The 27,180-nt window shown below is 44.2% G+C and overlaps 1 protein-coding gene across 5 annotated transcripts in view; it reads right to left on the reverse strand.

The window, feature by feature from the left end:
- gramd4b (GRAM domain containing 4b) overlaps window positions 1-27,180 on the reverse strand; it is a 69,993-nt gene that overhangs the window by 23,256 nt on the left and 19,557 nt on the right. For all 5 annotated transcript variants that reach the window (XM_063197564.1, XM_063197562.1, XM_063197563.1 and 2 more), the window contains exon 4: window positions 10,159-10,279. In XM_063197564.1, coding sequence (XP_063053634.1) covers window positions 10,159-10,279 — 121 coding nt within the window. The remainder of the gene's footprint in view (window positions 1-10,158; window positions 10,280-27,180) is intronic.

The following is a 27,180-nucleotide window of genomic DNA, read 5'->3' on the forward strand; positions in this document are numbered from 1 at the left end:
CTATTTCATATAATATCTTCATCTTTTAGGCACACGCAATCAAGGTGTTTCGTGTTTGTTGTCAAGGTGGCCGCCTTGAGGATTTCGAAGATTATGAGGACGAGTTTGATGGGCGTCCTTATATGTTCGAACCGGAGTATACCGAGGAAGAATTACTCGAGCGCCGCAGAAGAAGAGAGAGAGAGGGAGAAAGAGCGCAAGCTGAGGAGGCTGCGGCACAGCAAGAGTCTCTCGCCGCACAGCCTCGTACCACAGGTAGCTGGTGGTGCTCTTGCGAAAGCTGCGACAAAATGCCCACCGAAGAGGAATGCTTTTGTTGCAAAGACTGGGACGTTCTGCACGGACACACGGAAGGTGTTGCGTGTGTTACCTTGGGAGAAGGTTTCAGGTCGCTTCTGCACCTTTGGGTTTTGGAGGCTTTTTTCCACGTCCCAAAGGTAAACTGGAAGAAAAGACCCACGCCGGAGGGACCAAATGGATCTTTATCCACAAAGTAAGTAATCTCACATACAGAGGTGTCGAAAGTAAAAGTACTTTTGTGGCGTAATTACAAAACTAGTAGCACATGGCATTACATAGCTGTTACACCATTTACTGCATTGTAACCAATTGAATAGTTTTTGTTGTTACTCAAAAAAGCACTGAAAACTCATCAAGAACCCACCACAAACTTGATCCAATCGTTGCAGTTAGCTGATCGCTACTGTTTACTCTGATAAGTTACTTGTGTGTGAAGAAAATGGTTTCTTTTTTATTTTTTACTTTTGACACCTCTGCTCACATGGCTGTTGTTTTGAATACATTGGTCATGTAAAGAAACGCTAAACACCTTTCCTTGTCTCTCCACCCCCACCCCCAGACAGTGCAGATTGGTCGCGTACCGCGTCTTCTTGGAGTGGGCACTTCAGGGACAGCAATTAGGACGCCGTCAGAGACTGGTCCTTCCCAGCTGCGTTGTAAACGCCATTCGAAAGCAATACCCGTGTCCCACCGGCACCTACCATGGGTTCCAGGAAGCTGACGAGGCTACCAGCATCATTTGACTCACTTTCAAGTTTTTGTACTTTGTAAATAGTGTAAATAGTTTGTCATAAAGAAAACTCTTTTGGTGTGAAAATGTAAAACAAAAATATCCCTGTTTATGTTCTAAATAATAAGACTTTTATAAACCAACACATTTTGTTTGTTTTCATTATAGTCAATAACAGTTTAATTGCCTGATTAAATCAGAGGTAGATCAGATCACACATGAACTAGAAATAATGAATACAGTAATTATGTGCAAAATGTATTAGGCCTACAATACAAAATATCAATCCTGGAGAAAAGAAACAAATCCACTGAAAAACGATTTGTGCACAATGTAAAAAAATCCAAATAAAACAGAGTTTAAAACGTTCTCAGGCCACAGCTTCCTGAACAGTATAGCTATCTTTTCAAGCAGGCGCCTCTGGCGAGGAGGCTAAGACAGAGGTAGATCACACATTAAATTAACTAGAAATAAGGAATAGAATAATTATAAGCAAACAATGTAAATGATACTGAAGGTCCTTTGTATGCAACACTGGACCAAACAACTCTTTGCTTAACATATTGTGTCAATACTGAAAAACAAAACTAAACAAAAAAACAACTAAATAACCATATGTGCAAACTGGGGCAAAAAGATTCTGAAAAACACAGTCTCTGGTCACAGATTCTTAAATCGAGACAGTCTTTGTGCCACTAGCGCAGCTGGGTCTGGCCTGGGTACAGGTGCTATATTTTGAAGTAAAACGTCTTTGGCGAGGAGGAGGACGGGGCCAAGGGGCAAGGTTTTTTGATTCCCTCAATGTAAGAACGTCCTCCATGAGGTCGTTCCTGAACAGCTGCGAAGTGGCTTCGTAGGCTGGCTTGGCACCCCACTGCTGTGTCGTCTTTGTGTACACATATTTGTACCGAGGTTTTCCTGTCCAGAATGACAAAAGGAAACGTAAGTCATTGGGCACGCTTGTGATGAAGCAGTGCTGCTTTTGCCAGGCAGAGCGGATGCACACTTTGCCAGTTTGATGTATTGTGGTTAGAAAATTCTAACCAGAATGCATCAAAGTGACAGTACGCATGCGTGCTGCCTGGCAAAAGCAGCACTGCTTCATCACAGTCGTGCCTGTTGTATATATAGGCCATCACAGCTATCTTTAACCTCGAGTATCTTGGTCTTAATAGCGGTTTACATTCTATGTTCTAAAATACACTTGGTGTATGAATATTAAGTTATTACTGACCTGAATGTACACTGTGTGAGCATTTGTCACACGGTACAGTTACATGGTACAGTAGCTTTGGCTGTACCATCAAATATTTGGCCTAATCGCTTTCAGACCATTGCACTGTGAAGAAGTTATATTTGGAGGAAGACTCTTCCCTTACCCTCACGTGTTGTCGCCTGTTGCCTGCCAATGTTCATGTTATGGTCCATGATGGCCAACTGAGTTCTGGCTCTCATTGAGTCATACGTGAAATGAAGCCTCTTTGGAGCATACTTCAGGGTCACGTTATGGTATACTTCGATAGATCCTACAAAACATGATCAATTGAAACATGTTGATCAATACATGAGAGCAAATCAGATGTTTTACAAAGCAAAGCAAACAGTTTTATAGAACTGTGTACTTACATTCTAACAATTGTGGGATGTTTGAAGAAACATGGCAATAACATAATGTTTAATTCAGACCTGCAAACTCGTCAAAGAAAAAAAGGTGACAGTGTAGAGCGGGGGTTCTATTTCTATTCACGTGAATGACCTTATTGGCCGGGAAAAAGGTGACTGTCACCAAAAGGTGACGAGTTTGCAGGTATGTTAATTCCTTTTCTAGTTACTGGCCACAATACAGTGTTAATTAGTAGTAATAATGTGTAATACATAATGTGTAACAGTGTGTAAAATAATAAAAATAATGAAAAATATATATATATACTTCAAAAAAGGCATACCAGTGTGCTTGAAAAGAGCCATCTGCTGCAGGTCTCGAAGGAGATTTTTGTCCTGGGCCACCTCTCTGAAGGCACGAAAAGCGGAGGAATCATGTTCAAGCCACCGTTTCTTCTCTTGTTCATCCTCAGACAGTGGTCGATGAGCGCAGGTGTACTCGCGTCCATTATCTTCCCATCTGTGTATCCCACGTATATGGTTCAGAATGGTCAGCCATCGTCTCACACACTCCTGAAAACATGTGAAATACAACCATTAGAACAGGTATGGGGAACACATGGTTTCAGGGCCATTTGCGGCCCGTGTGGCAGTTTTATCACGCCCCCGATATGATCTTAGTGTTATGCAGCTTCACAAGAAATGTCATATATTTGGTAAAGGAATCTGATAAATTAGATATGCAATACGATTCAGTTATATTCAGGGGACCTAGAAAAGGTGGCTTTTATTTTTTTAAAAGGTGGCTGCCTTCAGTATAGGCCTAAAGTGCAGTGGGAAATCCTGGTTTGTCTTCATAGTACGGCCCTCAGAGTACTTTTACTACCCTTAGATGAATTTCAAGTGGCCTCTGAAATGGGAAAGGTTCCCCACCCTTGCAGTAGAAGAGTATGCTTTTGAGAGTACAGTGTTGAGAAAAACTATTAATAATATCTTTGTCCTTACTTTACAATGTGCATTTTTACTCCAGACATTGTTTTTTTTTTTTTTTAATGTTCCATAAATAGTTACCTGCCCATCACCATGGCTGGAACTGCATGCCCAGTACAAGTGGTTGGTGATTGATCTCACCCATGGACGCAGTTCGCGGTTGTCCTTCTTATTGGAGATGGTCACCAGTTTCTTCTTCAGACCTAGAAAGAGATCAAATACGACATGAGCTTCCAGGAAACCAGCCACAACTGGCATCAAACAAGTGGAAAGTGAAGATACATGAAATCGGATACATACTCTTATTGACATGCCATGGATCGTATTCATGGCGGATGTTCGCATAACTTTCCCGCATCATTTTTCTTATAGATGGCGATCTGTCAGTCACAATCACCCCGACATCCACTCCAAGGTAAAGAAGGTGATTTAGGCCTCTCTGAAAGCCCATTGGCTCCATTGCCACGGAACTTGATGCCTCTGTGACCTTGTACCAAAGTTAAAATGGAATTGTGTCAATTCACAGATAATGAGCATGAACCAATATTTGTCATTGAAAGAAAATGTTGCTATTATTCCACCAAAAACATCTGAAATTATTTACCTGCACTAGTTCAAAGTGGACGATTTCCTTAGTGGCATCATCTTGGAAGGAGTAAGTGGAGTATTTGCAGCTGTAGCCTTTTTGAGATAAAAAAAATGTGAATATGAGCTTAGCAAATATTAATAATAGCAATAGTAAATACAATTATAAGTATTATGATTACATAACAATAATAATAACTATATTTGTATAGCACAACTTCATACAGGTCAAGTTACTCGGTGTGCTCAAAATATAGATTAACAACAATGTTTAAAACAAAAGTCCACAAGAATCAGACGTTTTAGGCAAAAGAAGAGTGGCATATAGTTATAAGGAACCAGGCACTCAGATGTGGCCTCTTGTGGCAACAGGGATGAGGAAAAGCAACAGAGTTGAGATATGTTTTAAAGGCAAACCGAGTCATGAACATCAAAGCTTACCAGGGCTGTCGCATCGTGCGTCTCCACAAAGTTCCAGTTTATTTCCAGAGGCAGAAAGTTGTGAAATCCTCTCCAAAATCTTCTCTTGTTGTCCCTTGTAGGCATGGTTGACCACTGGGATGAGGTACTTTGTCTGGATGTCGTAAAACTGTGTTCTACTGGGTAGCTGCAAGTTGATGAGTTCGGCCCACTCTCTGATGTTGGAGTATGTGGCTCCAGTGAAAAATGTGGATGCACAGACCAAAAGGTTGTTGCGGGCCAGTTTCCTCTGGTCGGGGCATGATTCCCATTCCCCGCTGTGCCCATTCAAACAGCTCCAATGAATTCTTATCTGGCTGCCCCGTGTAGCTATCCGCTTCTCCTCAATGGCAACGCCGCACTGAGAGCATGTTTGAAAAAGCTCCATCAGTTTAGCCTCGTCGACCACCCACTTTCTTCCTGACCATCCAGAGTTGCTGCCATTTGGGGTGGAAGAGCCAGATCCCGAGCTGGATGGAGTGGCATCAGTGGGCACAAAACTCTCATCTGCCAGGTCTAAGCTTATTTCTCCAAAACTAAGGCTCATGTCATGCACAGATGTGTCTGCTTCACCGTCCTCAACTTCTTCCTGTTGATGACATACAGATTCACCGTCCTCAACTTCTTCCTGTTGATGACATACAGATTCACCGTCCTCAACTTCTTCCTGTTGATGACATACAGATTCGCCTTCCTCAACTTCTTCCTGTTAAAGACATAACAGGTGTATCATGTGTCATTGCATGGTTTAGTTGAAAAAACGTTGCATTAGTGTTTGAAGGTACACATATAGTTGTCCAGGTGCCAGACAAAAGGTAGTAAGTAGTGTGATGAAGCGGTCTGCACACTGTGTATTAACTCCAAAAATACTTTATTTCATTTAAACATATGGCAACGTTTCAATCCAACAGAGGGATCTTCCTCCCTTTTGCCTGAGGAAGATCCCTCTGTTGGATCGAAACGTTGCCATATGTTTAAATGAAATAAAGTATTTTTGGAGTTAATACACAGTGTGCAGACCGCTTCATCACACTAAAAACGTTGCATTAGCCATCTCAACCAACAAAATGGAACTTACATATTGTGTGACACTGCCGGGTTCCAACAAGTGAGTAGATACGGAGGGAGAAGAACGGTCTATCCTTTCCTGGAAAGTACAAGAAAAAAATAAAATAAACATAGATATTAGTTATATTGTGACACAGAAAAATCTGAAGATTGGCATACCGTCAACACCATGTGTTGCTTACCTTTGGGCCTTGCCATGATGCAGGCCGTGCGATGTACAGGCCTGAAGATGAGGGCCTATTTCGTGGCTTTACAGTGGGCACTGGGCTTGACAGCGTAAATCTGAGGCCAGAAGAACCAACGGACCTTCGCTGATCTTGGCATTTTTTAGGGGTGGACTGGAGGGAAGCAGCCATTTCCGTGGGGTAAACCTAAAATACATACATTTGATTGGAATTAATTACACTTTCATGGGACATTTTAATCAACATTCTGGTGTACACCGCAATAGCCTACACATAATAGCCTACATATGATTTGCAATCAACCTGGAGTGACCCCACTTCTGTAATTTTGGAAAAAGTGGGTTTGTAACATCAGAGTTCAGATGCAAAACCCCTAAACTCTATTTCTGAAGACATGCACTTGTATTTTTAAAGAACCCCGTTGTTGGTTTGGTTTATGTACTTGATAATAAATAGTTATATTACCTAAATTAAAAAATATTCAATCTTGATAGCTATGTATTAAATAAAAATGAATTCAGATTATTTTCTGAAAATACACATACAGGGTTTTGCATCTAAAGTCTTCAGTTATGCATCTTGAGAAACCGAATGTGACTGAGAGCTCGTTTCGGTAATTACCATTTCCCTCGAAGAGAATACATTTTACTAGAGCAAAATGTTCCATTTCAAACATTACCTTCAGGGCCAAGCATAACATGTGGTCTTGTCTGCCAGTGGGCTGTTACCGTAGTTATGAGAATACAAAGCTACGCGGCGTGTTGGCTAACACAGCGTTCATTTCAACATGATAGGAGTAATGTGGAGGTCCACACAATATTCTAACAAACTAATTTCTTACCTCTGGTTCAAGTTGCGCCGTTTTTGGTATGGCACCTCTCCTCAGGCGTGTTTTTTTCCTTGGGTTAGGGCCTTTGTCAGGGACGAAGTCATCTGGGTCAAAATGTGCACTACACACGCGATTATCCTGCTCTTTCAGTATGGGGATAGGCGTGTTTACATCAATTTGCAACACAGCAAGCCACAGCTTATAGACGTCGTCGTGAAACGGTATCCTGTGAAAACTTTCAGGTACATAATGCCTCATCTCCTTGCAGCATCCTGGATAAACACAAGTGCGGACCATTTTGTCTACAACTCTTGAAGTCTTCATTGTCAGGTGAAACCGCGGTCCTGTGCTTCTTCTCTTCTGTCCCCGAGTTCAGCGTGCGCGTCTTCTTCCGCCAACAATGATGTGACGTCACTGATCGGTGAAAATATTTTTGTTGAAATTTATGTATTTATTTATTCTATGACTATTTTTTTATTCTACGTCGTCATATACACATTGATAATTGCATATTTTAAGTGGGCAAAAGAAATGTATTTTGGAAAGTCTACCGGTACTTGTTTCCATCTTTTCAAGGAAGATCAGAAACGCTACTCTTTGGTTTCACTGTGCTTTTCCGGTATCCAAACGCAGCATGCTAGCGCGTTGTTGGCTACAAAACACCCATTGTTAAAAAAAAACCCAAACCTATAAGTAGACTAATTACTAGTAATATGAGTAATATTTTGTCGCTGAAGCTGAAGTCAGTTTTAGAAGGTCTCCGACTGCAGTCCAATAACCACGTGATGTATCACATGACCTATTGTTTACTGTCGGTTTGGCTCGGCGATAGACTTGTCGCGACTAGAAAAAAAGATGGCGGCGCCCGGCAGAGTCCTCCGAGGCGCAGCCTTCAAAAACGTAATTGTAGTTAAACCAACGGTGCACTATCAAACTTCTCAGTGCCTGGATTTACATGTCAACAACCACCCGACACTACGGGATTAACATTTTTGCAACTTTGAGCCTCGTAAACGGGTATAAAGTAACGATTTAGCCCCATGGCTAACACAGGTGCCAGGACCTCCCAACAGAAGCTGCATTTCACCTAGCTCGCGGGGTCCCGCCTACCACTCGGATTTCGGAATGCAGGGGACCTTTGGATGCGAGGTATGAGGCAAACGTCAGCGCTCAGCATCACATATTGACACAACGTAAACCATTTCACACCGGACTACTCCTTTAAAGTGATACTGTCCCATTTTTGGAAATAACTCATATTATAACCTCCCTTGAGTTAAATAATCGAGTTTTACCTTTCTCCTGTACTTTCAACCATTCTCTGAGTATGGCAGTGCAAATTTTACCTCCATGCTTAACATCGAATCCTATGAGACCAGCTGGTGGCTAACTGGTCTCCTAGGAGTCAATGGTAACTGCTAGCATGGAGGTAAAATTTGCACTGCCGTAGAAAATCAATGGATCCATTGACTTTCACTAGCTTAGCGACATGCTCCCTCTTTTAACTTGTCTTAAAACAAGACAACGGCTTACATGAAAAATAAGACACTTTACCACCTATATAAACCCTGGCCAACGATTTTAACTGTATTAAGCCCCAAAATATAGGCATACCCCTTTAAACTTCCACACCACTCTCCAATAACTGAGGTATAACTGGTTAGGGAGCCTGTCTTTAAGACCCTTGTAGTTGGCCTTGCAGCTGCCTGTCCACAAACCTGACTTACATGTCACCCGCAGGACGCAATTTGTGTTACGAAATTGAACTTGTAGTTAATACCACTGTACTGAGTTCTTTTTCACATTCATATTTTTTAATATAAGGTTAATATTTATGCAATCATGCCCAATGATTTATAAATGATTCAAAATGTTGTTGGTTTAATTTATAGCTGTATATATTCCAGGTTTTATTAATGTTACAGTCACACCACAGGACATATGACATATAAGCTTTCCATGAATCTGAACAAAAATGTTTCTTCTCATCTAAGACTAATATGAAAGATGATGTACCACATCTTCTTTCATTTACATTTGTTTTCAAGAGGAAAAATATCAATTTTGTAGGTTTTTAACTAATGTTACGTAAAAACAGGGCGTCATGTCAACCACCCACTTATACAAGCAGACTGTGTTGCCACAGAGTCACCACACTGCACAGTATAAGTATCATACATGAGAGGGAGATGAAGCAGGCGGGTTCTTTTCCGGTATCCACTTTAGGTCGGGTGAACGCCCCTTTAGGAGACCTTCGATTAGGAGACCTTCGCGGAGTCTTGAGGTTAAGAATAAATTGAGTCCCCTTAGCGCTGTAGATGGCGGTAGCGCACGTCTTGTGCAAACACCACGAAAGGAGAAGAAGAAGGAGGGACAACGCCCCCTTAGGAGACCGAATTTTGAGCACACGCTTTTGCATTGAGTGGGCGTGTTTCGATTCCTCTTATTATACCCTGTAGCAACCCAATGTAAGTAGGCTGCCGGATGTGAGTGCCCGGATATCCGCCAGAGTATTTGCATGCATTTGCATTCATTTCCACGAGGTAAAATAGACGTAAATACGCGGGCGGATATCCAGGCACTCACATCCGGCAGCCTACTTACATTGGGTTGCTACATACCCAACCTCTTTGGTACAAGTCCCTCCACTTGGCGGCCATCTTGGCGACACCTCTGTGTAGCCATTTCTCTATATTTATCAACTGCGCATGAGTAGCATTGACTTGCAAGATGATTGGATCAATGTCAGCAGAGCTCAGTAGGCAATTGGCTCTTCTTGCCAGAGAGGTGGGAGATGTGGAAGCACACATCATATTGGCGTTACAAATCACCCCTGCTCATTTCTACGAATGTTATCTTAAAGATGATCTACTTTCATCGTCATTTCATTAATATTGATGTATTCACCATTATTGTAAAATGCATTATGCACCGGTTTTGTAAAAAAAAAAAACCCACTCTGGCTGCTTTGTTCAAGCCGTCTTTCTAGGCTAGTAAAGTGTCTTGTAGTCAAATGAGGCTGCTCTGATTGGCTCCCTCCTCCTGCTTTGTGTGTATCTGAAAGTAGCAACCAGCTGATAGCAAGGCTAATCAAGGTTTCGGGCCACCAGTAGCAGTAACTTGTTTCGAAAACAACAAAAAAAGACTCAATATGTCTTCTGAAATACAGTGTTACATCTTTAGGAGCATAAACCAAAGTGGGCAACGCCTTTTCCACGTGACGTCAAGGCAACAGGCTTTTCCTGATTCCCTCCTTGCTCTGTATTGTTTCTGTGGATGGGAAACACTTTCAAGCATAACATGTGTATGTAACTAATGGTGACCCTCCGTATTTCAAAAGGACCGAGTAAAACTGGTTTTCAGTTTTAATTGTTTCGTCTCATGTAGTGTGTCTCTGTGCCAACTCCTACCGTGACTTGAGCACTTCATTGAGCTTCTGTTCCAGGTCTAGTCTTTTGGAGCGCTCCTTCTCCAGGTCCAGTTTGATCGTCTCGATGTTAGTCTCTTCCCGCAGCTTCCGCAACTCCTCCTCTACATAAAGAACAGAAGGATATTGAACATTTTACAGCAATGCCACAGACTACAGCCTTTTGAAATAAGTTAATTTGGATATGTCGGGGACAACTGGGATAATTCACAAATAAACATTACATCTTGTGAAAAAGAAAAGATAGAAATGGAAAATTGTAGAGCTATGTAACATATAGAGTGTCCAGGACAATAGGGATAATGCACAAATTACATCTTGTGAAAAATGGAAAAGATGTCTTGGGTCAGGTTATATCAGCATGGGCCCATGTTCACCTGCAGGGCATGTGTTATGTGAAAATAAGAACAAACTCTAAAATGATCAGATTTGCCTCATGTTATGCAGACTTAAAAACAAAGTTAATAGACATTAGCTAAAATAAAGGAGATCACAGATCACAGACAAGGGGGGCAGTGAGGTTATGTTCAATCATCATTTTACCAATACAATGACTGTTAATGGAATTCCTTTTCTCCCTACTTATACATGACAATGAAAACTCAACATCAACATTTCAAGCCAAGAATACATTTGCTCCAAGTCAGGCAAAAACTAGTTAGATGTTTTCACACAAGCCCAAAACTGTTGATATACTCTTCAGTCAGAGGCACAACTGCATTGGGCACTTAATCACCAAAAAGGCACCGAGACAACTTTGTGAGAACAAAAAAAAAGCGCAGGACACACCAGTTAATAATGAGAAAAAAGACCCTCCCTCCCTCCCTCCCTCTCTCCCTCCCACGCTGTTTAGAGGGTATTAAATATTAACATCTGTTGCTTTGCCGTGGGGGTCTTGGGCCTGCTGGATCATTAGCACATCAGCTAGAGGAGCAGGAAGCAAGCAGGTTATTTATGTGCCCATGGAGGGCTTCTCTTCCCAGCACAACACAACCAGAGATTCTTTAAGTATAGAGATATGGCAATGTAATAGGTTGCTATGGGCACCTAACATGACCAGGTTCCGGTCTGCCTAAAGGGGCGTGTCATAATACTCCTAGCATTGAATAGAACAGTCCTTAGGTCTGCCTAGGTCTGCCTAAAGGGGGATCCCCCCCCCCTCCCTGCAATAATAGAACCCGTAAACAATGGGCCAATGGAACCTCTCTCTCTCTACTCTCTCTGACACAACATGAACACAGGGCTGGGCAGGGCAGGGCTGGGCAGGGGGAGACCGGGACGCCGGCAGAGGAAAACACCTCGTCACAACTATGGATGGGAGAGCGGTTTGAGCACAAGTATGAGTATTAATGTATAACAGTGGTTGTTTTTATGTACTTAAAAGGGAGACAGCCAAGTTGTTTTCTGTGTGCGAGGAAGGGGAATACAGTTTGTGGTGGGCACAGAGACATACACCGTACATACTTCTCCAGTTGCAAGGTGCACAAAAAAAACACATGTGCAAGCAAATTGCAAGCTAAGCACACACACACACACACACACACACACACACACACACACACACACACACAGATACACACAGATACACACAGAGAAATACACAGACAGAAACACATGCGCACAGCACACTCTCCCGCACAGCGCTTTTGCCCACAGCCATCATCTGGTGTGTGTAACTGTTTAGCTAAGCTAAGCTGAGCTGAGCTGACCTTAGCAGCAGACAGCAGTAGTGGTTTCATCCCATCAGCTGCTTGCCTGTCTGTCTGTCTGTCTGTCTGCCCGTCTGTCTGTCTGTCTGTCTGTCTGTCTGCCTGCCTCAAGGTTACCTCCTGCTCTTGCAAGCTCACACTCATCAATAATTCAACGCAGGCGGAGCCACCTACATGCTGCACGTCCCGTCCTGTCCCCCGCCCCGACCACTCACGCTCGACTCAGCCCCCCCCATACAACCTCCACACTACACACTACACACACACACACACACACGTGTATACACGCACCCACACCCTAATGCACGCCAACACACACACACACGCTAACACACACAAGCTAACACAAACACAAGCTAACACAAACATGCGCTAAGACACACGCGGACTAACACGCACACATAGTCTATGTATGTGTTATTCTATGTTTGTGTTAGTGCGTGTGTGTGTGTGTGTTAGTCTATGTGTGTGATAGTCTAACACACACATACACACCCTAACACGCACACACACACACACACACACACACACACATACACACCCTAACACGCACACACACACACACACACACCTGACTGGTGGGGGGTGAGACAGACACCTGATGCCTGACAGCGCTGCGGTGGGGTTGGATGGGTAGTGAGGCTGTATAGTGGTGGGGTGGTGGTGGTGGGGTTGAGCGAGGGTGGGTTGCTGGGTCACATGGAGTGCTGACAGCTCGTCCAAACTCACACTACATACATGGCTGCTACTTAAAACGGGTTGAGGCCAACTCCAACTCCTGTGTATACATCTATGACACAATTACTCATGGATATTACTCGTTTCAACTCATTTCCAAAAATGCCATGAGCATATAGTAATTCATTTCTAATGTCTATAAGCTGACATTGTATACAACTACGACACAATTTCTCTTGAATAATTTCTTGCTGAAACTCACTTCCATAAAAGGTACTGGATAGTACTATGTCAAGTTGTTCCAGTTTTGCTTGGATTTTTCGGTTTGATTATTTTGATTTGTGCAATTTCCCCAACTTGAATAAAGGAAGTGACTTCTGGTGGAGTTTTGAAGGTACACTGGATTCCACTCAAAGGACTGGACAAGACAAGAGTTGTTTCCTTTTTGACTTTTTCTTTTCTTTTCTTTTTATTTAAGTTCAGGCCACAAGTTCATTTAGTTGAGTTTGTTGGCAGGAAGAACAATTCATGGCAGTAGTAGGTCAGCCCTTTAGGTAAAAAACCTAAGGGTAAACAGTAGACAAGACAAAAGAACAAGGTTAGCATAGTTAGCACGCACTGCTCATGTGCAAAATACAATTCTGTGCAAGTAGGCCATCATTAATATGAAATGTGCAAATATGCTTGTATTCCAAATATACTAAAATAAACTTTGCAGTATGTCAACACTAAATCCAGATTAAAAGAACAGCAATATGAATTTAAGATGTTGTAAGAAAGCTACAAAAGAGAAGACATTTGATTTACCTGAGACTGACATTTTTTAACTTAATCAACTGCACTATAATCTATCGATCCCACTACACGGCTGATTTGGCTGTGTGGCTTAAACAATCCACAGCCACTGCGCTGCGAGCACCATAAACAGAACAAACGTGTGCCTGGCCGTTTAAGCTGACATTTACATTTCGCATTAAACAATAACACAACAATTGTTGCAAACACATGCGCAAGCATCGGACACTACATCAAACAAACTGAAGGCAACTGAGCGCAAGTTCACTAAACATCTCAAATACAGACAAACAATCTCTTACCGGTTGCCTCTCCAGTTTCCAGAGTCACGTATGCACAATATCTTTCCAAATTGTTGGCCCAAGCACAGCAACTTTATGCCTGTGCTTCTCAGCAGGGTTTCCTGAAACTGAGCTGAAGAGCCTAATTAAAACCACCTGTGCTTAGCTTTGCTGCACAGGACAAATCAGCTCAAACGCGGGCAGCTGACGCTGATCAGCCAACTCTAGCTGCTTCAACTTATCAGCTGACTCGCGATTGATGCAGCTTAAACATCACCCATTTTTTTCTATTTTTCCCCGGTGTATTTTCTTAGTGGAATTTAAAAGCAAAACACATACAAACCCAGTTTGACTTAACACCTCCCACTCGACCTTGTCAGTAGATCTACTGATAAGGTCGTTACTTACAAGTCAAACACAAATAAACATGAGTCCTTTGAGGTGTGGAGGGCAGCAGCTTGGATTGCCTCCTTCCACTCGTCAGTCTTGGGTTTCCTTGAGCCCAAAGCGCTCACCAGTGGGCCGCAGCAGCTCGGGACAATCTTCCTGCTCACAGGCCTCTCAAGTCTCTGATGCGGTGATTGAGGATTTGGTGCCCTCTTGTGTTGAATGGGAAGTTCTGCCCCCACTTCTTTCCTATTCCTCCGAGTCACTTGATTTAGTTTCCTCCCACTTTGGTCTGTTAAGGATTTGACTGCAGACCCTCCTGGCTCACGTACTGGTCTCCAGACTTGGCCGTTGCCGGGTACTTTTACTTTCTGGAGGTTTGTGAACTCAATGGGACCTTGACATTCCTGCTTCGAATGAATCTTCCTCATCTTTGAGGGGGAGTTGGAGGAGATGGCAAGAAGCTCACCTTCATCAGCGTAGCTGCGGTAACGCATCTTCCTGCGGTGGCCAGATTCTTTGAGAGACTCCTGCCTCCCACTTTGCCCAGAGACGTCCAGGGATCTGGGCTGAGGCCTTCTGGATTTGGGGATGTGCTCCATGTTGATGGTAGCCCTCATGGACCTGGCAAAGTGTGTGCCTGATGTGTGGGCTGACATTGTAACATCTTCAAACAGGTCTGGATGGGCGCCTCCCACCATCTTCCCTAACGGCCCATCCCAGAGCACAAGATCCTCAACAACTCTGATTGGCTGCGGCGCCAGCTTGCCCTCTCTATGGCTTATCAGCAAGTCAATCTTCTTTGGTCTTGTGAGCTCACTTATGGGTACATCAGGAAAAAATTGTTGGAGTTGTTGTGCTGTCACATGGTTGTGGATGTCTGCGATGTCATCCAGCCCGTAGCACACCAGCTCATGGGATCGCAGTCCACCGTTTGGGGTCCTCGCACGGATTTTCAACAGGTATCTTCTGGTCTTCACGCGGGACTTCATCCCTCCAACACCATGGACAACGAGGGTCATCTCTTCACTTTGAAGATTTAGCCTTCTCGCTGCCTTGTGGGTGATGTAGTTGGTATCTGAAGCTAGGTCAACCAGGGTGCCAACCTGTTGCCCAGTGTTTACAGTCACTTGAAGCAGCATCATAATGACAGGAAGCTCTTGCAGTCCATGTTGAACGAGGAGGTTTGAGGGCTGACTCACTGTGTTGAGTGTTCTTGAAGCGGAATTGGAAAATACATGTCTGCATTGTCTTGCCAGTTCTGTGGGGAGCTTGCTGAGGAACTCCTCTTGGTCAGCGGTGTACCCACTCCCCTCAGTCTTGGGGTGTTCACTACTCACTGCAGTGGTTGTTCTTGCAGCAGCATTGGAGCACAGGTAATAATGGTGCTCAAGCTCATCTCTGCAGTCCGGGTGTTTGCACAGGAAAGTTCTCTTGCAAAATGCTGGTTCGTCATGAACGTCAAGGCATCTCTCGCATGCCCCCATCTCCTTGACAGCAGTGTTCTTCTCTGCAGGTGTCAGACTACGGAACTGCCTACAGAAGTACAGTTTTTGTCTGTGTCTTGAGTCACCGCAGACCACGCATCCAGCTGGCGGATCATCGGACTTGGTGGCTCTGGTCCTTCCATGCCATGGTCCAGATCTGTCTTGCCTTTTTGGTTCCTCTTCCTTCAGGTGGTCAAGCTGCTCATAGATAGCCTCCTGCTCTTTGAGGAAGGCCAGCAAGCAGTCAAACCGGTTGGTTGAGGACACAGCATTCCGTTTATCTGCTGCATGAGTCAGCCACTCTTTCTGCAGGGTTTCAGGGAGCTTGCCTTCAATGGACCTAGTGACCAAGGGGTTTTTGATTGCACCCGTGTCTCCAAGGTCACTTAGGTCCTGTAGTGCTTTCTCGACTGTTTGAATTAGTTCCACAATTTCACGTGGTTGGTGGCTCTTCACTGCTGGTATTCTTTGCACCTCCTCCACAATTTCTATGGCAATGGTGGTTCGGTTGCCGAAGCGGTTTTCCAGGACACGGAAGATGTCGTCAGCCTCTTGGTAGCTTGTGAGCCTCAGGTCCTGGGTGATCCTTTCCTCCAGGCTATCAAGTAGCTGAAACTTTTTCACTTCTTTGGAACCTGAAGGCTCACCTTGCTTCTGAAGGGCTTCCCAGTCTTTCCTCCACCTATGGAAATCTCGTTTGTTTCCGGAAAATTTTGGGAGTGCGGTTGGTTTGAGTCGGATGGCAGGCACGAGTGGAGCGTGAGAGACAGGGGTGGGTTGTCGCTTCTCCTCCTTCAGTTTCTCAGCAATGAAGTCTGCCTTCCCGGCTGTGAGTGCGGGGATCCTTTGGATGAGGTCGCTCAGGCGGTCCAGAATGTTTTGCTTTTGACCAGGTGGGACCCATCGCTTCCACCGTTCGAAAGCCTCCCTCGCCGCTTCGGTCAGGTCTCGGAAGTGGGCCAGCAGGAATTCGTAGCCCTCTAGGCTGTTATTGGGGTCTACTGTGCCTGTGCGTTTGCCCTCCCCCTCGGCCACTTGGAGCGCGGTGAGAATTTCTTTTTCGCCGTAGTCGGACCACAGCACATCTTGGAGTAGACCTTTCAGTTGGTTCAACCGCTCCTCACACTCACCAGCGGTCTTTGTGAGGTCAGCCCTTTGATCTTGTGGTAACTCCCCCTCCTCTTCCTCCAGATCTTCGAGGAGTTTGGCTTCCACATCATCGTTGGCCTCCCAGACCCTTTCTGCCGCCTTTGAGAGCGTGTTGAATGCTTCTTCTAGCTCTACAGCTGGCTTGTCCCTGTAGGTCCTCTGCAGTGTGTTTGCCAGCCGGGTGAAAGTTCTTTTTGCCACGGCCCGATCCTTCTTGAGCTCATCGGCAGACATTTCTCCCGCTGTAGACTGTGGCTCACTGGCAGGGTAAGTGTTTGTCGTTGTGTGCGCTTCTGTTGCGGTCTTGCGCTTTCTTGCCTTTCTCCGCATCGACAGCAAGGCTCCCTAGTTGTCCTCCAGCTCCTGGCTCAGTGGTTCCCCACGTCCTTGGCTGCTGGATCTCGACGTCCGGGCCTCACGTTGTCGTCAGGATGGCTTCCTTCCAGTTCCAGGTCCCGGTTTTTTACTGTCAAGTTGTTCCAGTTTTGCTTGGATTTTTCGGTTTGATTATTTTGATTTGTGCAATTTCCCCAACTTGAATAAAGGAAGTGACTTCTGGTGGAGTTTTGAAGGTACACTGGATTCCACTCAAAGGACTGGACAAGACAAGAGTTGTTTCCTTTTTGACTTTTTCTTTTCTTTTCTTTTTATTTAAGTTCAGGCCACAAGTTCATTTAGTTGAGTTTGTTGGCAGGAAGAACAATTCATGGCAGTAGTAGGTCAGCCCTTTAGGTAAAAAACCTAAGGGTAAACAGTAGACAAGACAAAAGAACAAGGTTAGCATAGTTAGCACGCACTGCTCATGTGCAAAATACAATTCTGTGCAAGTAGGCCATCATTAATATGAAATGTGCAAATATGCTTGTATTCCAAATATACTAAAATAAACTTTGCAGTATGTCAACACTAAATCCAGATTAAAAGAACAGCAATATGAATTTAAGATGTTGTAAGAAAGCTACAAAAGAGAAGACATTTGATTTACCTGAGACTGACATTTTTTAACTTAATCAACTGCACTATAATCTATCGATCCCACTACACGGCTGATTTGGCTGTGTGGCTTAAACAATCCACAGCCACTGCGCTGCGAGCACCATAAACAGAACAAACGTGTGCCTGGCCGTTTAAGCTGACATTTACATTTCGCATTAAACAATAACACAACAATTGTTGCAAACACATGCGCAAGCATCGGACACTACATCAAACAAACTGAAGGCAACTGAGCGCAAGTTCACTAAACATCTCAAATACAGACAAACAATCTCTTACCGGTTGCCTCTCCAGTTTCCAGAGTCACGTATGCACAATATCTTTCCAAATTGTTGGCCCAAGCACAGCAACTTTATGCCTGTGCTTCTCAGCAGGGTTTCCTGAAACTGAGCTGAAGAGCCTAATTAAAACCACCTGTGCTTAGCTTTGCTGCACAGGACAAATCAGCTCAAACGCGGGCAGCTGACGCTGATCAGCCAACTCTAGCTGCTTCAACTTATCAGCTGACTCGCGATTGATGCAGCTTAAAGGAGAATTCCGGCCAGTTTGGATTAATATCCCATCTTGGGTGGACCGAGGGAAAGGGATGAAAGGCAAAACCGCGAGAAATTTTCATGCCTGCTGCGCAAAGTTGTTCAATTGCGCTGTTTTCGGTTAAAACCTGGCCCTTCGGGCACGTATTTGACCTGTTTTAAAGCTCCTAGCGTGCATTAAAACCCTTTTGAACGCTTTGGCCGTGGTGTGTGGGTCCATACAAGTCGATCTAGTGGTTCACAGTTCCATTAGGTAGCACAGGCACGACACATTAGGAGTTTTCAAAAGTGGCGCACCTACCTCTTTCAGCTTCCGCCTTCCAACTACGTCCGCAAAATGGTTCGCCAAAGTGATACTTCATAGTAATCCATTTTATTTTTGTCCACCAAAGACGAGCCACAAGAAACATATTCACACGTTTTCATGTCCTGAGTTGTTATTGTCTCGCAGATTCACTTCTCTGTCACTGAACGCAGTTTAGTGACGTCACGGTGTCACATGACTCCTGGAAGGAACGCCATTCGCTCATCCAGTTATTATACAGAAGCGAGAAAGAGAGGCGCTGTCGTAATATACTGTTTGATATTTTGAGATGGATCCTCCGTTGGGGTAGTTCAATTGAAGAGTTTGGTGGCCATGGTTATCTTTTTCGAACCAGAATATTTGTTACAGATAAAGAATTATTCCTTCCAGGAGTCATGTGACACCGTGACGTCACTAAACTGCGTTCAGTGACAGAGAAGTGAATCTGCGAGACAAGAACAACTCAGGACATGAAAACGTGTGAATATGTTTCTTGTGGCTCGTCTTTGGTGGACAAAAATAAAATGGATTACTATGAAGTATCACTTTGGCGAACCATTTTGCGGACGTAGTTGGAAGGCGGAAGCTGAAAGAGGTAGGTGCGCCACTTTTGAAAACTCCTGTTGTATCGTACCTATGCTACCTAATGGAACTGTGAACCACTAGATCGACTTGTATGGACCCACACACCACGGCCAAAGCGTTCAAAAGGGTTTTAATGCACGCTAGGAGCTTTAAAACAGGTCAAATACGTGCCCGAAGGGCCAGGTTTTAACCGAAAACGGCGCAATTGAACAACTTTGCGCAGCACGCATGAACATTTCTCGCGGTTTCCCCTTTCATCCTTTTCCCTGGGTCCACCCAAGATGGGATATGAATCCAAACTGGCCGGAATTGCCCTTTAAACATCACCCATTTTTTCTATTTTTCCCCGGTGTATTTTCTTAGTGGAATTTAAAAGCAAAACACATACAAACCCAGTTTGACTTAACAGTACTATGTGTTGGCACTTGTACAGCAAGCATATTACAGCATGCATGTTCATATATACTGTCTGTATAAGTCAGTATACAGTAGGTCAGTGGTTCTTAACCTGGGGTGCGGGCACCCCCTGGGGGTGCGCCAGAGATTTCAGGGGGGTGCGCGGAATTTTGTTTGTGTTGAGGTTATGACCAAAATTCTGCTTCCAAACATTATAATTAGTCGTATCAAGACAAAATGAAAACATGTTTTTGGTCCCCATGTAAAGTCATTAAAGTATTGATTAATGTCTAAAGCAAGAATCATTGTAATTAATCACGTAAATCATTTTTTTAGTGTGTAAATGCATGTAGAAGTTTGGGTTGGGGGTGCGTGACTTGTTTTGGGCACAGGTTAGGGGGTGCTTCAAGAGAAAAAGGTTGAGAACCACTGCAGTAGGTCACCAAAACCATCTATTCATTCACTCGAATCCATTCCATTCACTTTCAGGATTACTTACAGGGGCGCAAACTGCTGGATACAACACAACAAAAACAGAATCTGAGAAGAAAGCAGATGAATGACTGTTTACTCCCTACTGAAGCAGTACACCTCCACAGCTTCCAGCTAGCGCTATGAGCTGTAAAAGGCTGGAGTAGTGTGTAGTAGTGTTCCAGTCTGTCCTGCCTCGACCTCATGTGGTACGGAGTAAACGCCCAGTGGCTCTGTTAGTGAGGAGAGAGAGGAGACCCTGCTAAAGTGCAGCTCACCCATACAACAACCTCCCCCCTTCCCGACACACACACTCACACTCACACTCACACTCACACTCACACACACACTCACACACACACTCACACACACACACACACACACACACACACACACACACACACACACACACACACACACACACACACACACACACACGGCTTTGGTAATTGCTATTGAGCGAAGCATTGTGGAGAGTGAGACCATGTCACAACACATCATATCAGCTGAATGGCTCACACCAATCACTCACCGTGTGTGTGTGTGTGTGTGTGTGTGTGTGCAGCATGGGAGTAAATGAGGAAATGGACATGTGTAAATGAAGTGTCGCATGGTAGAAAGGAGAGAGAGAGAGAGAGAGAGAGAGAGAGATACAGAGAGAGAGAGAGAGAGAGAGAGAGAAAGAGAAAGAGAAAGAGAAAGAGAGAGAGAGAGAGAAAGAGAGAGAGAGAGAGAGAGAGAGAGAGAGAGAGAGAGAGAGAGAGAGACACACAGATACAGACTTACGGAGAGGTGGGAGGGAGGAACGAGAGAAAGAACGAGAATAGGGACGGAAAAGGATTCAGCACTGAACAAGCAGGACAGGACATCCAGCCAGAGTGTCCAGAGTCAACTAAAGGCTTGCAGTAGTCTGCGGTATGCGTCAATGACATGGCAGGACAAAAAGAACGGTCATTGCCACTCATGTGTGGACTGAAACGCGGAATAGGAATTTAACACTGTTAACCGTTCATATTTGTCGAAATGGCAGAACACATCCTTCTTTGAGTGAAGCAGGTATCATTTAACCATTGAGCATGGAGTACTCAAAAGTACTCTATACCATTCCTGATCAGCCGGTTTCCAGGTGCTGGTGAAATGTAGCCATCAGTAATCTACAGACTATAACTGTAATAAGTATTTGCAATACATAAGAAAAAAAAAAAACTTTCTTTACAGGTAAAAAAAATGCATTGGATGCAATTATTAGAGGGAGTGGAGGTGCAGCCTGAATCCAGGCAACATAGGGCCTAGTGCAGGCGTCACCAACGTTCCTAGTGCAGGCGTAACCAGGAGCTTCTGAGGTGCCCACCAAGGATGTTACTAATAGTCACTACTTCAAGATTTTAGTCCCAGTTTATGCTTTTCTGAATTTAATTATGAGATTATTTCTTTATAGCCTATAAAGAATATTTCCTTATAATTTTTAAGCAATTTATCATTCAATCTAGTGTGATTTGGGAATGATGTCAAGTAAGGCTGTAACGATATTGCATCGAACCGAGGGATCGCGGTACGCAGACCCACGAACCCCTATCGCGACCCTTCCTCGCAGAATCGCGATACGCCCTTTCCAAGTTTACCCCTCAGTCTAGAAAACAGCAGGATAGAGGCATATTTGCATGCGCTTAAAAAAGACAAGAAAAGGGGCGCGCACATTTGCGAGTAACACTTCCATTCACCCATCTCTCTTATAAAATGTTCCGTCCGACCAACCAGCACGTGCATCTGTTGTTATCCATTGCCGGAGCAACCTCCGCGAGACGAAAAACTTGGGCAAACGTCGGAAGGTAAAGCACAGAAATGAACAACAGACCAAGAAGGCTTTATCAAACGTGTGAAGACGTTTTTTATTCATGCATGCGTCGTTGTATGTTGAGTGGAGATACACGTTGAGCGGACAGAGAGAGAGAAAGAGAGCGAGATGCTCCGCCTGCCCGAATTCTTACACCAGCCTGAAATCGCCACGCTCTAATAAGGGAGTTTCATAAGTCGGGCGAACGTTGAGGTCGATGTGGATATAAGCAGCATTTCTTCCCCGCATTGACCGCCAGCCTAGCGAAAACATGCTCCATTTCAGCCTCTGCATCCATGTGCGCTCTTGACAAAACGTCAAGTCACAAAACCATACAAAGGACAACGTGCATGTTGCATAGCGAGAACATAAGTGAGGTTCATTTCGAGTTTTGTCTGTATAAGCGTGTGCGCGCTGCTGATCGAAAAAGTTACAAAAACATTAATCATCAAAATTAAGTGTTGCATTTCTGTAAGTAACTTAATAGCCTACAACATGTTTCCTGACAAAATATGACCAGTGTTGTTTTCAGTTAATGTTTGGATATTAATTAATGTTTGATAATGTGAGAATGTGAGTTGTTATAGGCTACCTATTGGAACCCTGACCCTTCTTTCTCCCTCTCACACACGGTCAGCATCTCAGCATGATGTGATCTAAGCCTATTATTAATAAGCATATTTTCCCTTGGTGAACATCCCTTATTTGTCTGTGTTCTGCTTTGATGTCAACACCTGGGGAACAGGTTGCAGTGATATATCTGCTACATCATTAAGACCTAGACCTACAGAATTAATGTTGGCAGGTAAATGAAAAATAAATCATATATATATATATATATATATATATATATATATATATATATATATATATATTTTTTATTTTATTTTTTTTTTCCCTTAAAAAAATAAATCGTGAGGCGTATCGAACCGTGGGTCATATATCGTGATACAAACCGAATCGTGGGTTGGGTGTATCGTTACAGCCTTAATGTCAAGACATCAATAAAGGGTTTTGAACAAAAGTAGCCCTCGGGTAGCTTTCAGTAGCCCTCGGGTAGCCCTTGGTAGCCCTCTGACCCAGAAAGGTTGGGGACCCCTGGCCTAGTGATTGAGGGGAAAGGGGGGCCTCTGCACACTGAACACTAGAGCTCGTTGTCATCTGGCGGTTGGCATCCATTGTCAGGTTTCATTGGGTCTGGGCCCGGTGGGCATGGTTGCCCATGCATACAGACACAGCCCACTCAACTGGTGCCCCGAGTCCGACTGAGGGGGGCTCTGTGTTATAAAGTGTTCCGTTGCGTAACTATGTGGGTCATTCGCCTAGTCTACCTCCTCGTCCCTCCCTCCCACGTCTTACTCCACTGGCAGGTTCTGTGTGCACGCCAGAAACGTGTGTGAAAGCTATTCAAAGGCAAGCGGTCTATTTAAAGTTTTATTCATTATTAAGTGAGCTGTCTGTCTTTCCCCACGCACGCCCAACAGGGCCCAGAGTGGAAGGCTTTGGGTTTTGAGGTCGCTAGCGTACGAAACTGGGAGAGGAGGGAGGGGAGTTAGAGCTCCACAGTGTTTGGGAAATATGGGCCAACATCGGGGAATGTTGCTTGCTACGGTATGATTTCTGATATCAAATATTGTTAACATCTTAATCCTTATACATTTAAAAAGGAGTTGGAAAGAGAGCACTCCTAGTAGTATCCCTTGAATTCAACTGGTGCTGATTGCAAGCTACACACGCTGTGACTGGGGCCAATACTCATTGGTTCTTTAATGCATTAGCCCATCACATTTTTTTTGGAATGTTTTAATGAAAACAACTCAGTGTCTCGACTGGGGATTTTTTCATTCCGTTTTGTTCATGGTTTTACAGGTTTCACCCTTTCGCCTTCTGTCCATCAGTAGTGCTAGGTAGGAATGTCAGAATCCTATGCTATTGTGGAGTAAATCAGGAGCAGTAGAACGTTTTGATTTGCCAGAATATATTTTTCCACAAAATGTGCCTCGTTTCTGCTCATTCGCATGTTGAGATATACATTGCAATATAACCAATATATTCATATTGTGCCACACCTCATGAATTCACATACGCAGAAGGAATGCAAAGCTTCCACACTCTTAGCTTATTGTTTATATAACCAAATCATGTTCCTTTAGAGAGATGAGGCACTGGTTCAAATATAAATATCCAGAAATAACTGTTAATATGCGTTCACACTAACTCTCATTTTCAGTGAAAACACATTTAATAATGTTTACGTTCAGCTTTACATTGGAGTTGCTACTGCAAGACTAACAAATGATCATGAGCTCATCAAAATACAAATAATTCCACAAAGGAGAGTAAGTTATGATTTAAGATTTAAACACACTGTACATGCATGTATTCTCATTTACCGCAACATATGTACGTATACGTACGTGCAGATAGAACCATCATCCACAAACAGTCTGTGGCATGAACTTAATTCAAAAGAGCTATTTGGGGGCTGTAGAGGCTGTACACCAACACAGGGGGCCGGTATACGGTATGTACAGTATCTGCAGAAGAGGTCCTGGTGATGTTGAAGATGTGGGACAAACAACAGCACCATAGCACTGCGTCCCGTCCCACCACTCTTTCATTCCAGTCAGTGTGGGGCCCGAACGGCCAGCTCTTTAGGACTCTATGAATATTTATGTGCTGTCACCAGCACCACCACCACCACCACCACCACCACCACCGCTGCACCGCCAGTGTGTATGTGATGCAGGTTTGTACCTCTTGCCGTCTTTGCACTTCTGCCAATTAGACCAACTGGCCTCCCATCCCGCCAGCAGCCATCCTCACACTCCGCTACAAATGGGGCTCCCAGGGCCTCATGCATACCAATGGCCAACCAGGACAAACTAGAAGAGGGCTTATCGTGGGTAATAACACTGCTTTACTCATGCCATACGTGGGATGTTTGTTGAGTTCACTGAATAAAAGCATACAGAGATGAAAAAGTAGCTGTGACCTTGCTGAAAAAAACCTCAATGCGTCAGCTGATTTAATTGAACTTGATTAGTTCACCTTCCCGTGTAGGCCTATAAGGCATTGCATCGGCCGTTACAATGAGTCGTGTTTGAGAAGTACTGTTATAATGGCCAGCAGAGTGACTGCCGTCCTTGGGCTTGTAATCAAATGTGATTTGTCAACATGTGAAATTCCTGGCCTGGTCAAGGACATTTACTAGCAAGCAAGGGGTGGAAAAGTGGAACAAAATCCTGCCCACATCTTATCTGGAGGCTGAAGTCTTCTTATCTGTGATGTGAATGTTTACTGCTGAAGTCCCCACATCCTCCCTATCATCAGAAGGAGGGAACACACCCACAACCAGAAGAGAAGATGTGCCACTTAGTAACAAGTCACGTTTAGTCATTAGTGAATCATTAATCATGGTGAGGCCCAAAACAAACAATGAACCATCCCACTTCCTCCTCCCTACACAAACACACAGGGCCACATAGACACATGCGTCTGCACACACACACCCAAGTTGTTTTCTGTGTGCGAGGAAGAGGAATACAGTATGTGGTGGGCACAGAGACATTCACCGTACGTGTGCATGCGAGCGCACGCACGCACACACACACGCTCGCACACACGCACGCACGCACGCACGCACGCACGCACGCACGCACGCACGCACGCACGCACACACGCACACACGCACACACGCACACACACACCTTCAGGCTCTGTTACATATTTCCTAGCACTTTGGTGCCATAATGCTGAAGGAGCTACATGATGCATTTTGCCGTGACACATTATGTCACAAGCTGCTGGATGGGATGGCATTACTGTACCAAAGCATTCCTGTGTACACTGAGGCCCCCCGGGGGTTGTGCAGACTCTCTGATGGCCTGCTCAGCTGCCAGCAGGGAACTCTGGGATAGTTCACAGCACACTATGCAACAGTGTGGGTGGGTTGTTGACATGACGCCCTGATTTTAAGTAACATTAGTTAAAAACCTACAAAATTGATATTTTTCCTCTTGAAAACTTGGTTCCAACGCCCCTACGGCTACTGTTGAGTGGATACCGTGACACAATATCTTCCGAACTGCACCAAATGGGAAAAAAGTGGTATGGGTGTGTAGAGTGATGTGTTTTATTCCAGAAATACATGCAAAAAAAAAAGTTCTTCCCCTTTAAACGTCAACCACCTGGGTATAGATGACACGGTGGTTCATCACCGCACAACCGTAGAAGAGGGAGAATGACTACACTACAGCTGTAGTGCCATTTGCCATCACAGTACAGCTGAAGCTATATGGGTTAGTTTATAATGACACAGTACTGCCCTGGAAAGACAAAACACCATAGCTCATCACGGAATGAAAAAGATGACTTGGCCACTCTATCATTAAGTAGTGAATTTGAGCAAACAGAACATCTTATTTTTCCATTAAGATATTTGGTCACATGGGGAGAAGATAGGTGTTTCTTTATCCATGTCACAAAGACCCATCAAAGACAGATCCACAAAAGAGAAGTTACCATCTTTTTTATATTGGTTAGAAGAGAGCAAGAGTGAGTGTTACTTAGGCTTCATCACAATCACACCACCCCCACCCCACCACACACACACACATACTACTACAAATGAAACCCTGTCTGTGCTACTGGAGTGGACTGAAGCTGAACCAGGAGCATTAGGCAGCCACAGGAATGCTACTGCTGTGCTAGAATCAAATATTTAACTGTGATAAACACAGTCACGTGCAGGTTTGGGGATAGACCTTCCAATCCTTCCTAAATCACATTTCACAACAGCATTACACAACAACACCAAACAAAAGAAAAGCCCTATCCAAGAAGGTCTATAAGACCGCACTTTGAACAGAGGATGTTTTGAACCAAGGATGCATGCCACGAAACATTTTCAAGAAACGAGTGAGTGAGTGAGTGAGTGAGTGAGTGAGTGCTTGGGAGGAGGTCTCTAACATCATGTTTGCATCACAGGACTTTAACCCATTGATGCCTGATGTTGCATTGCGCAACATTGGCCCTGGCGCCTGGAGCTGCATTACGCAACATTCAGGCTCATGAGATTTGAGACATCTTTATTAAAAATCTCTCTGTTTGTTTGAGATGAATGAACACATGCTAATGAAAGACGAGGGTCTTAGCATTGAAATGCAACTCATGGCATATTTTTATGTGCTTCAGAAGCTGAGATATTTAGGTTTTTATAGGCTGAGGGCAGCTTTTCTTAAAAAGGGCTCAGGCATTTATTAGCACCCTTTCTTGCAGGTGCCTTAGGAGTCAATGGGTTAAGTAAGAATGTCGTTTGACCAAGGTGAGGTGTGGACATTCCACAGAGCTGAGCTGGTTAGGCTCCTCACTGCCTAATACCCCTGTGGAATTCAGACT

The sequence above is a fragment of the Engraulis encrasicolus genome, chromosome 4, assembly GCF_034702125.1.
Source record: "Engraulis encrasicolus isolate BLACKSEA-1 chromosome 4, IST_EnEncr_1.0, whole genome shotgun sequence".
Taxonomy (NCBI): Eukaryota; Metazoa; Chordata; class Actinopteri; order Clupeiformes; family Engraulidae; genus Engraulis; species Engraulis encrasicolus.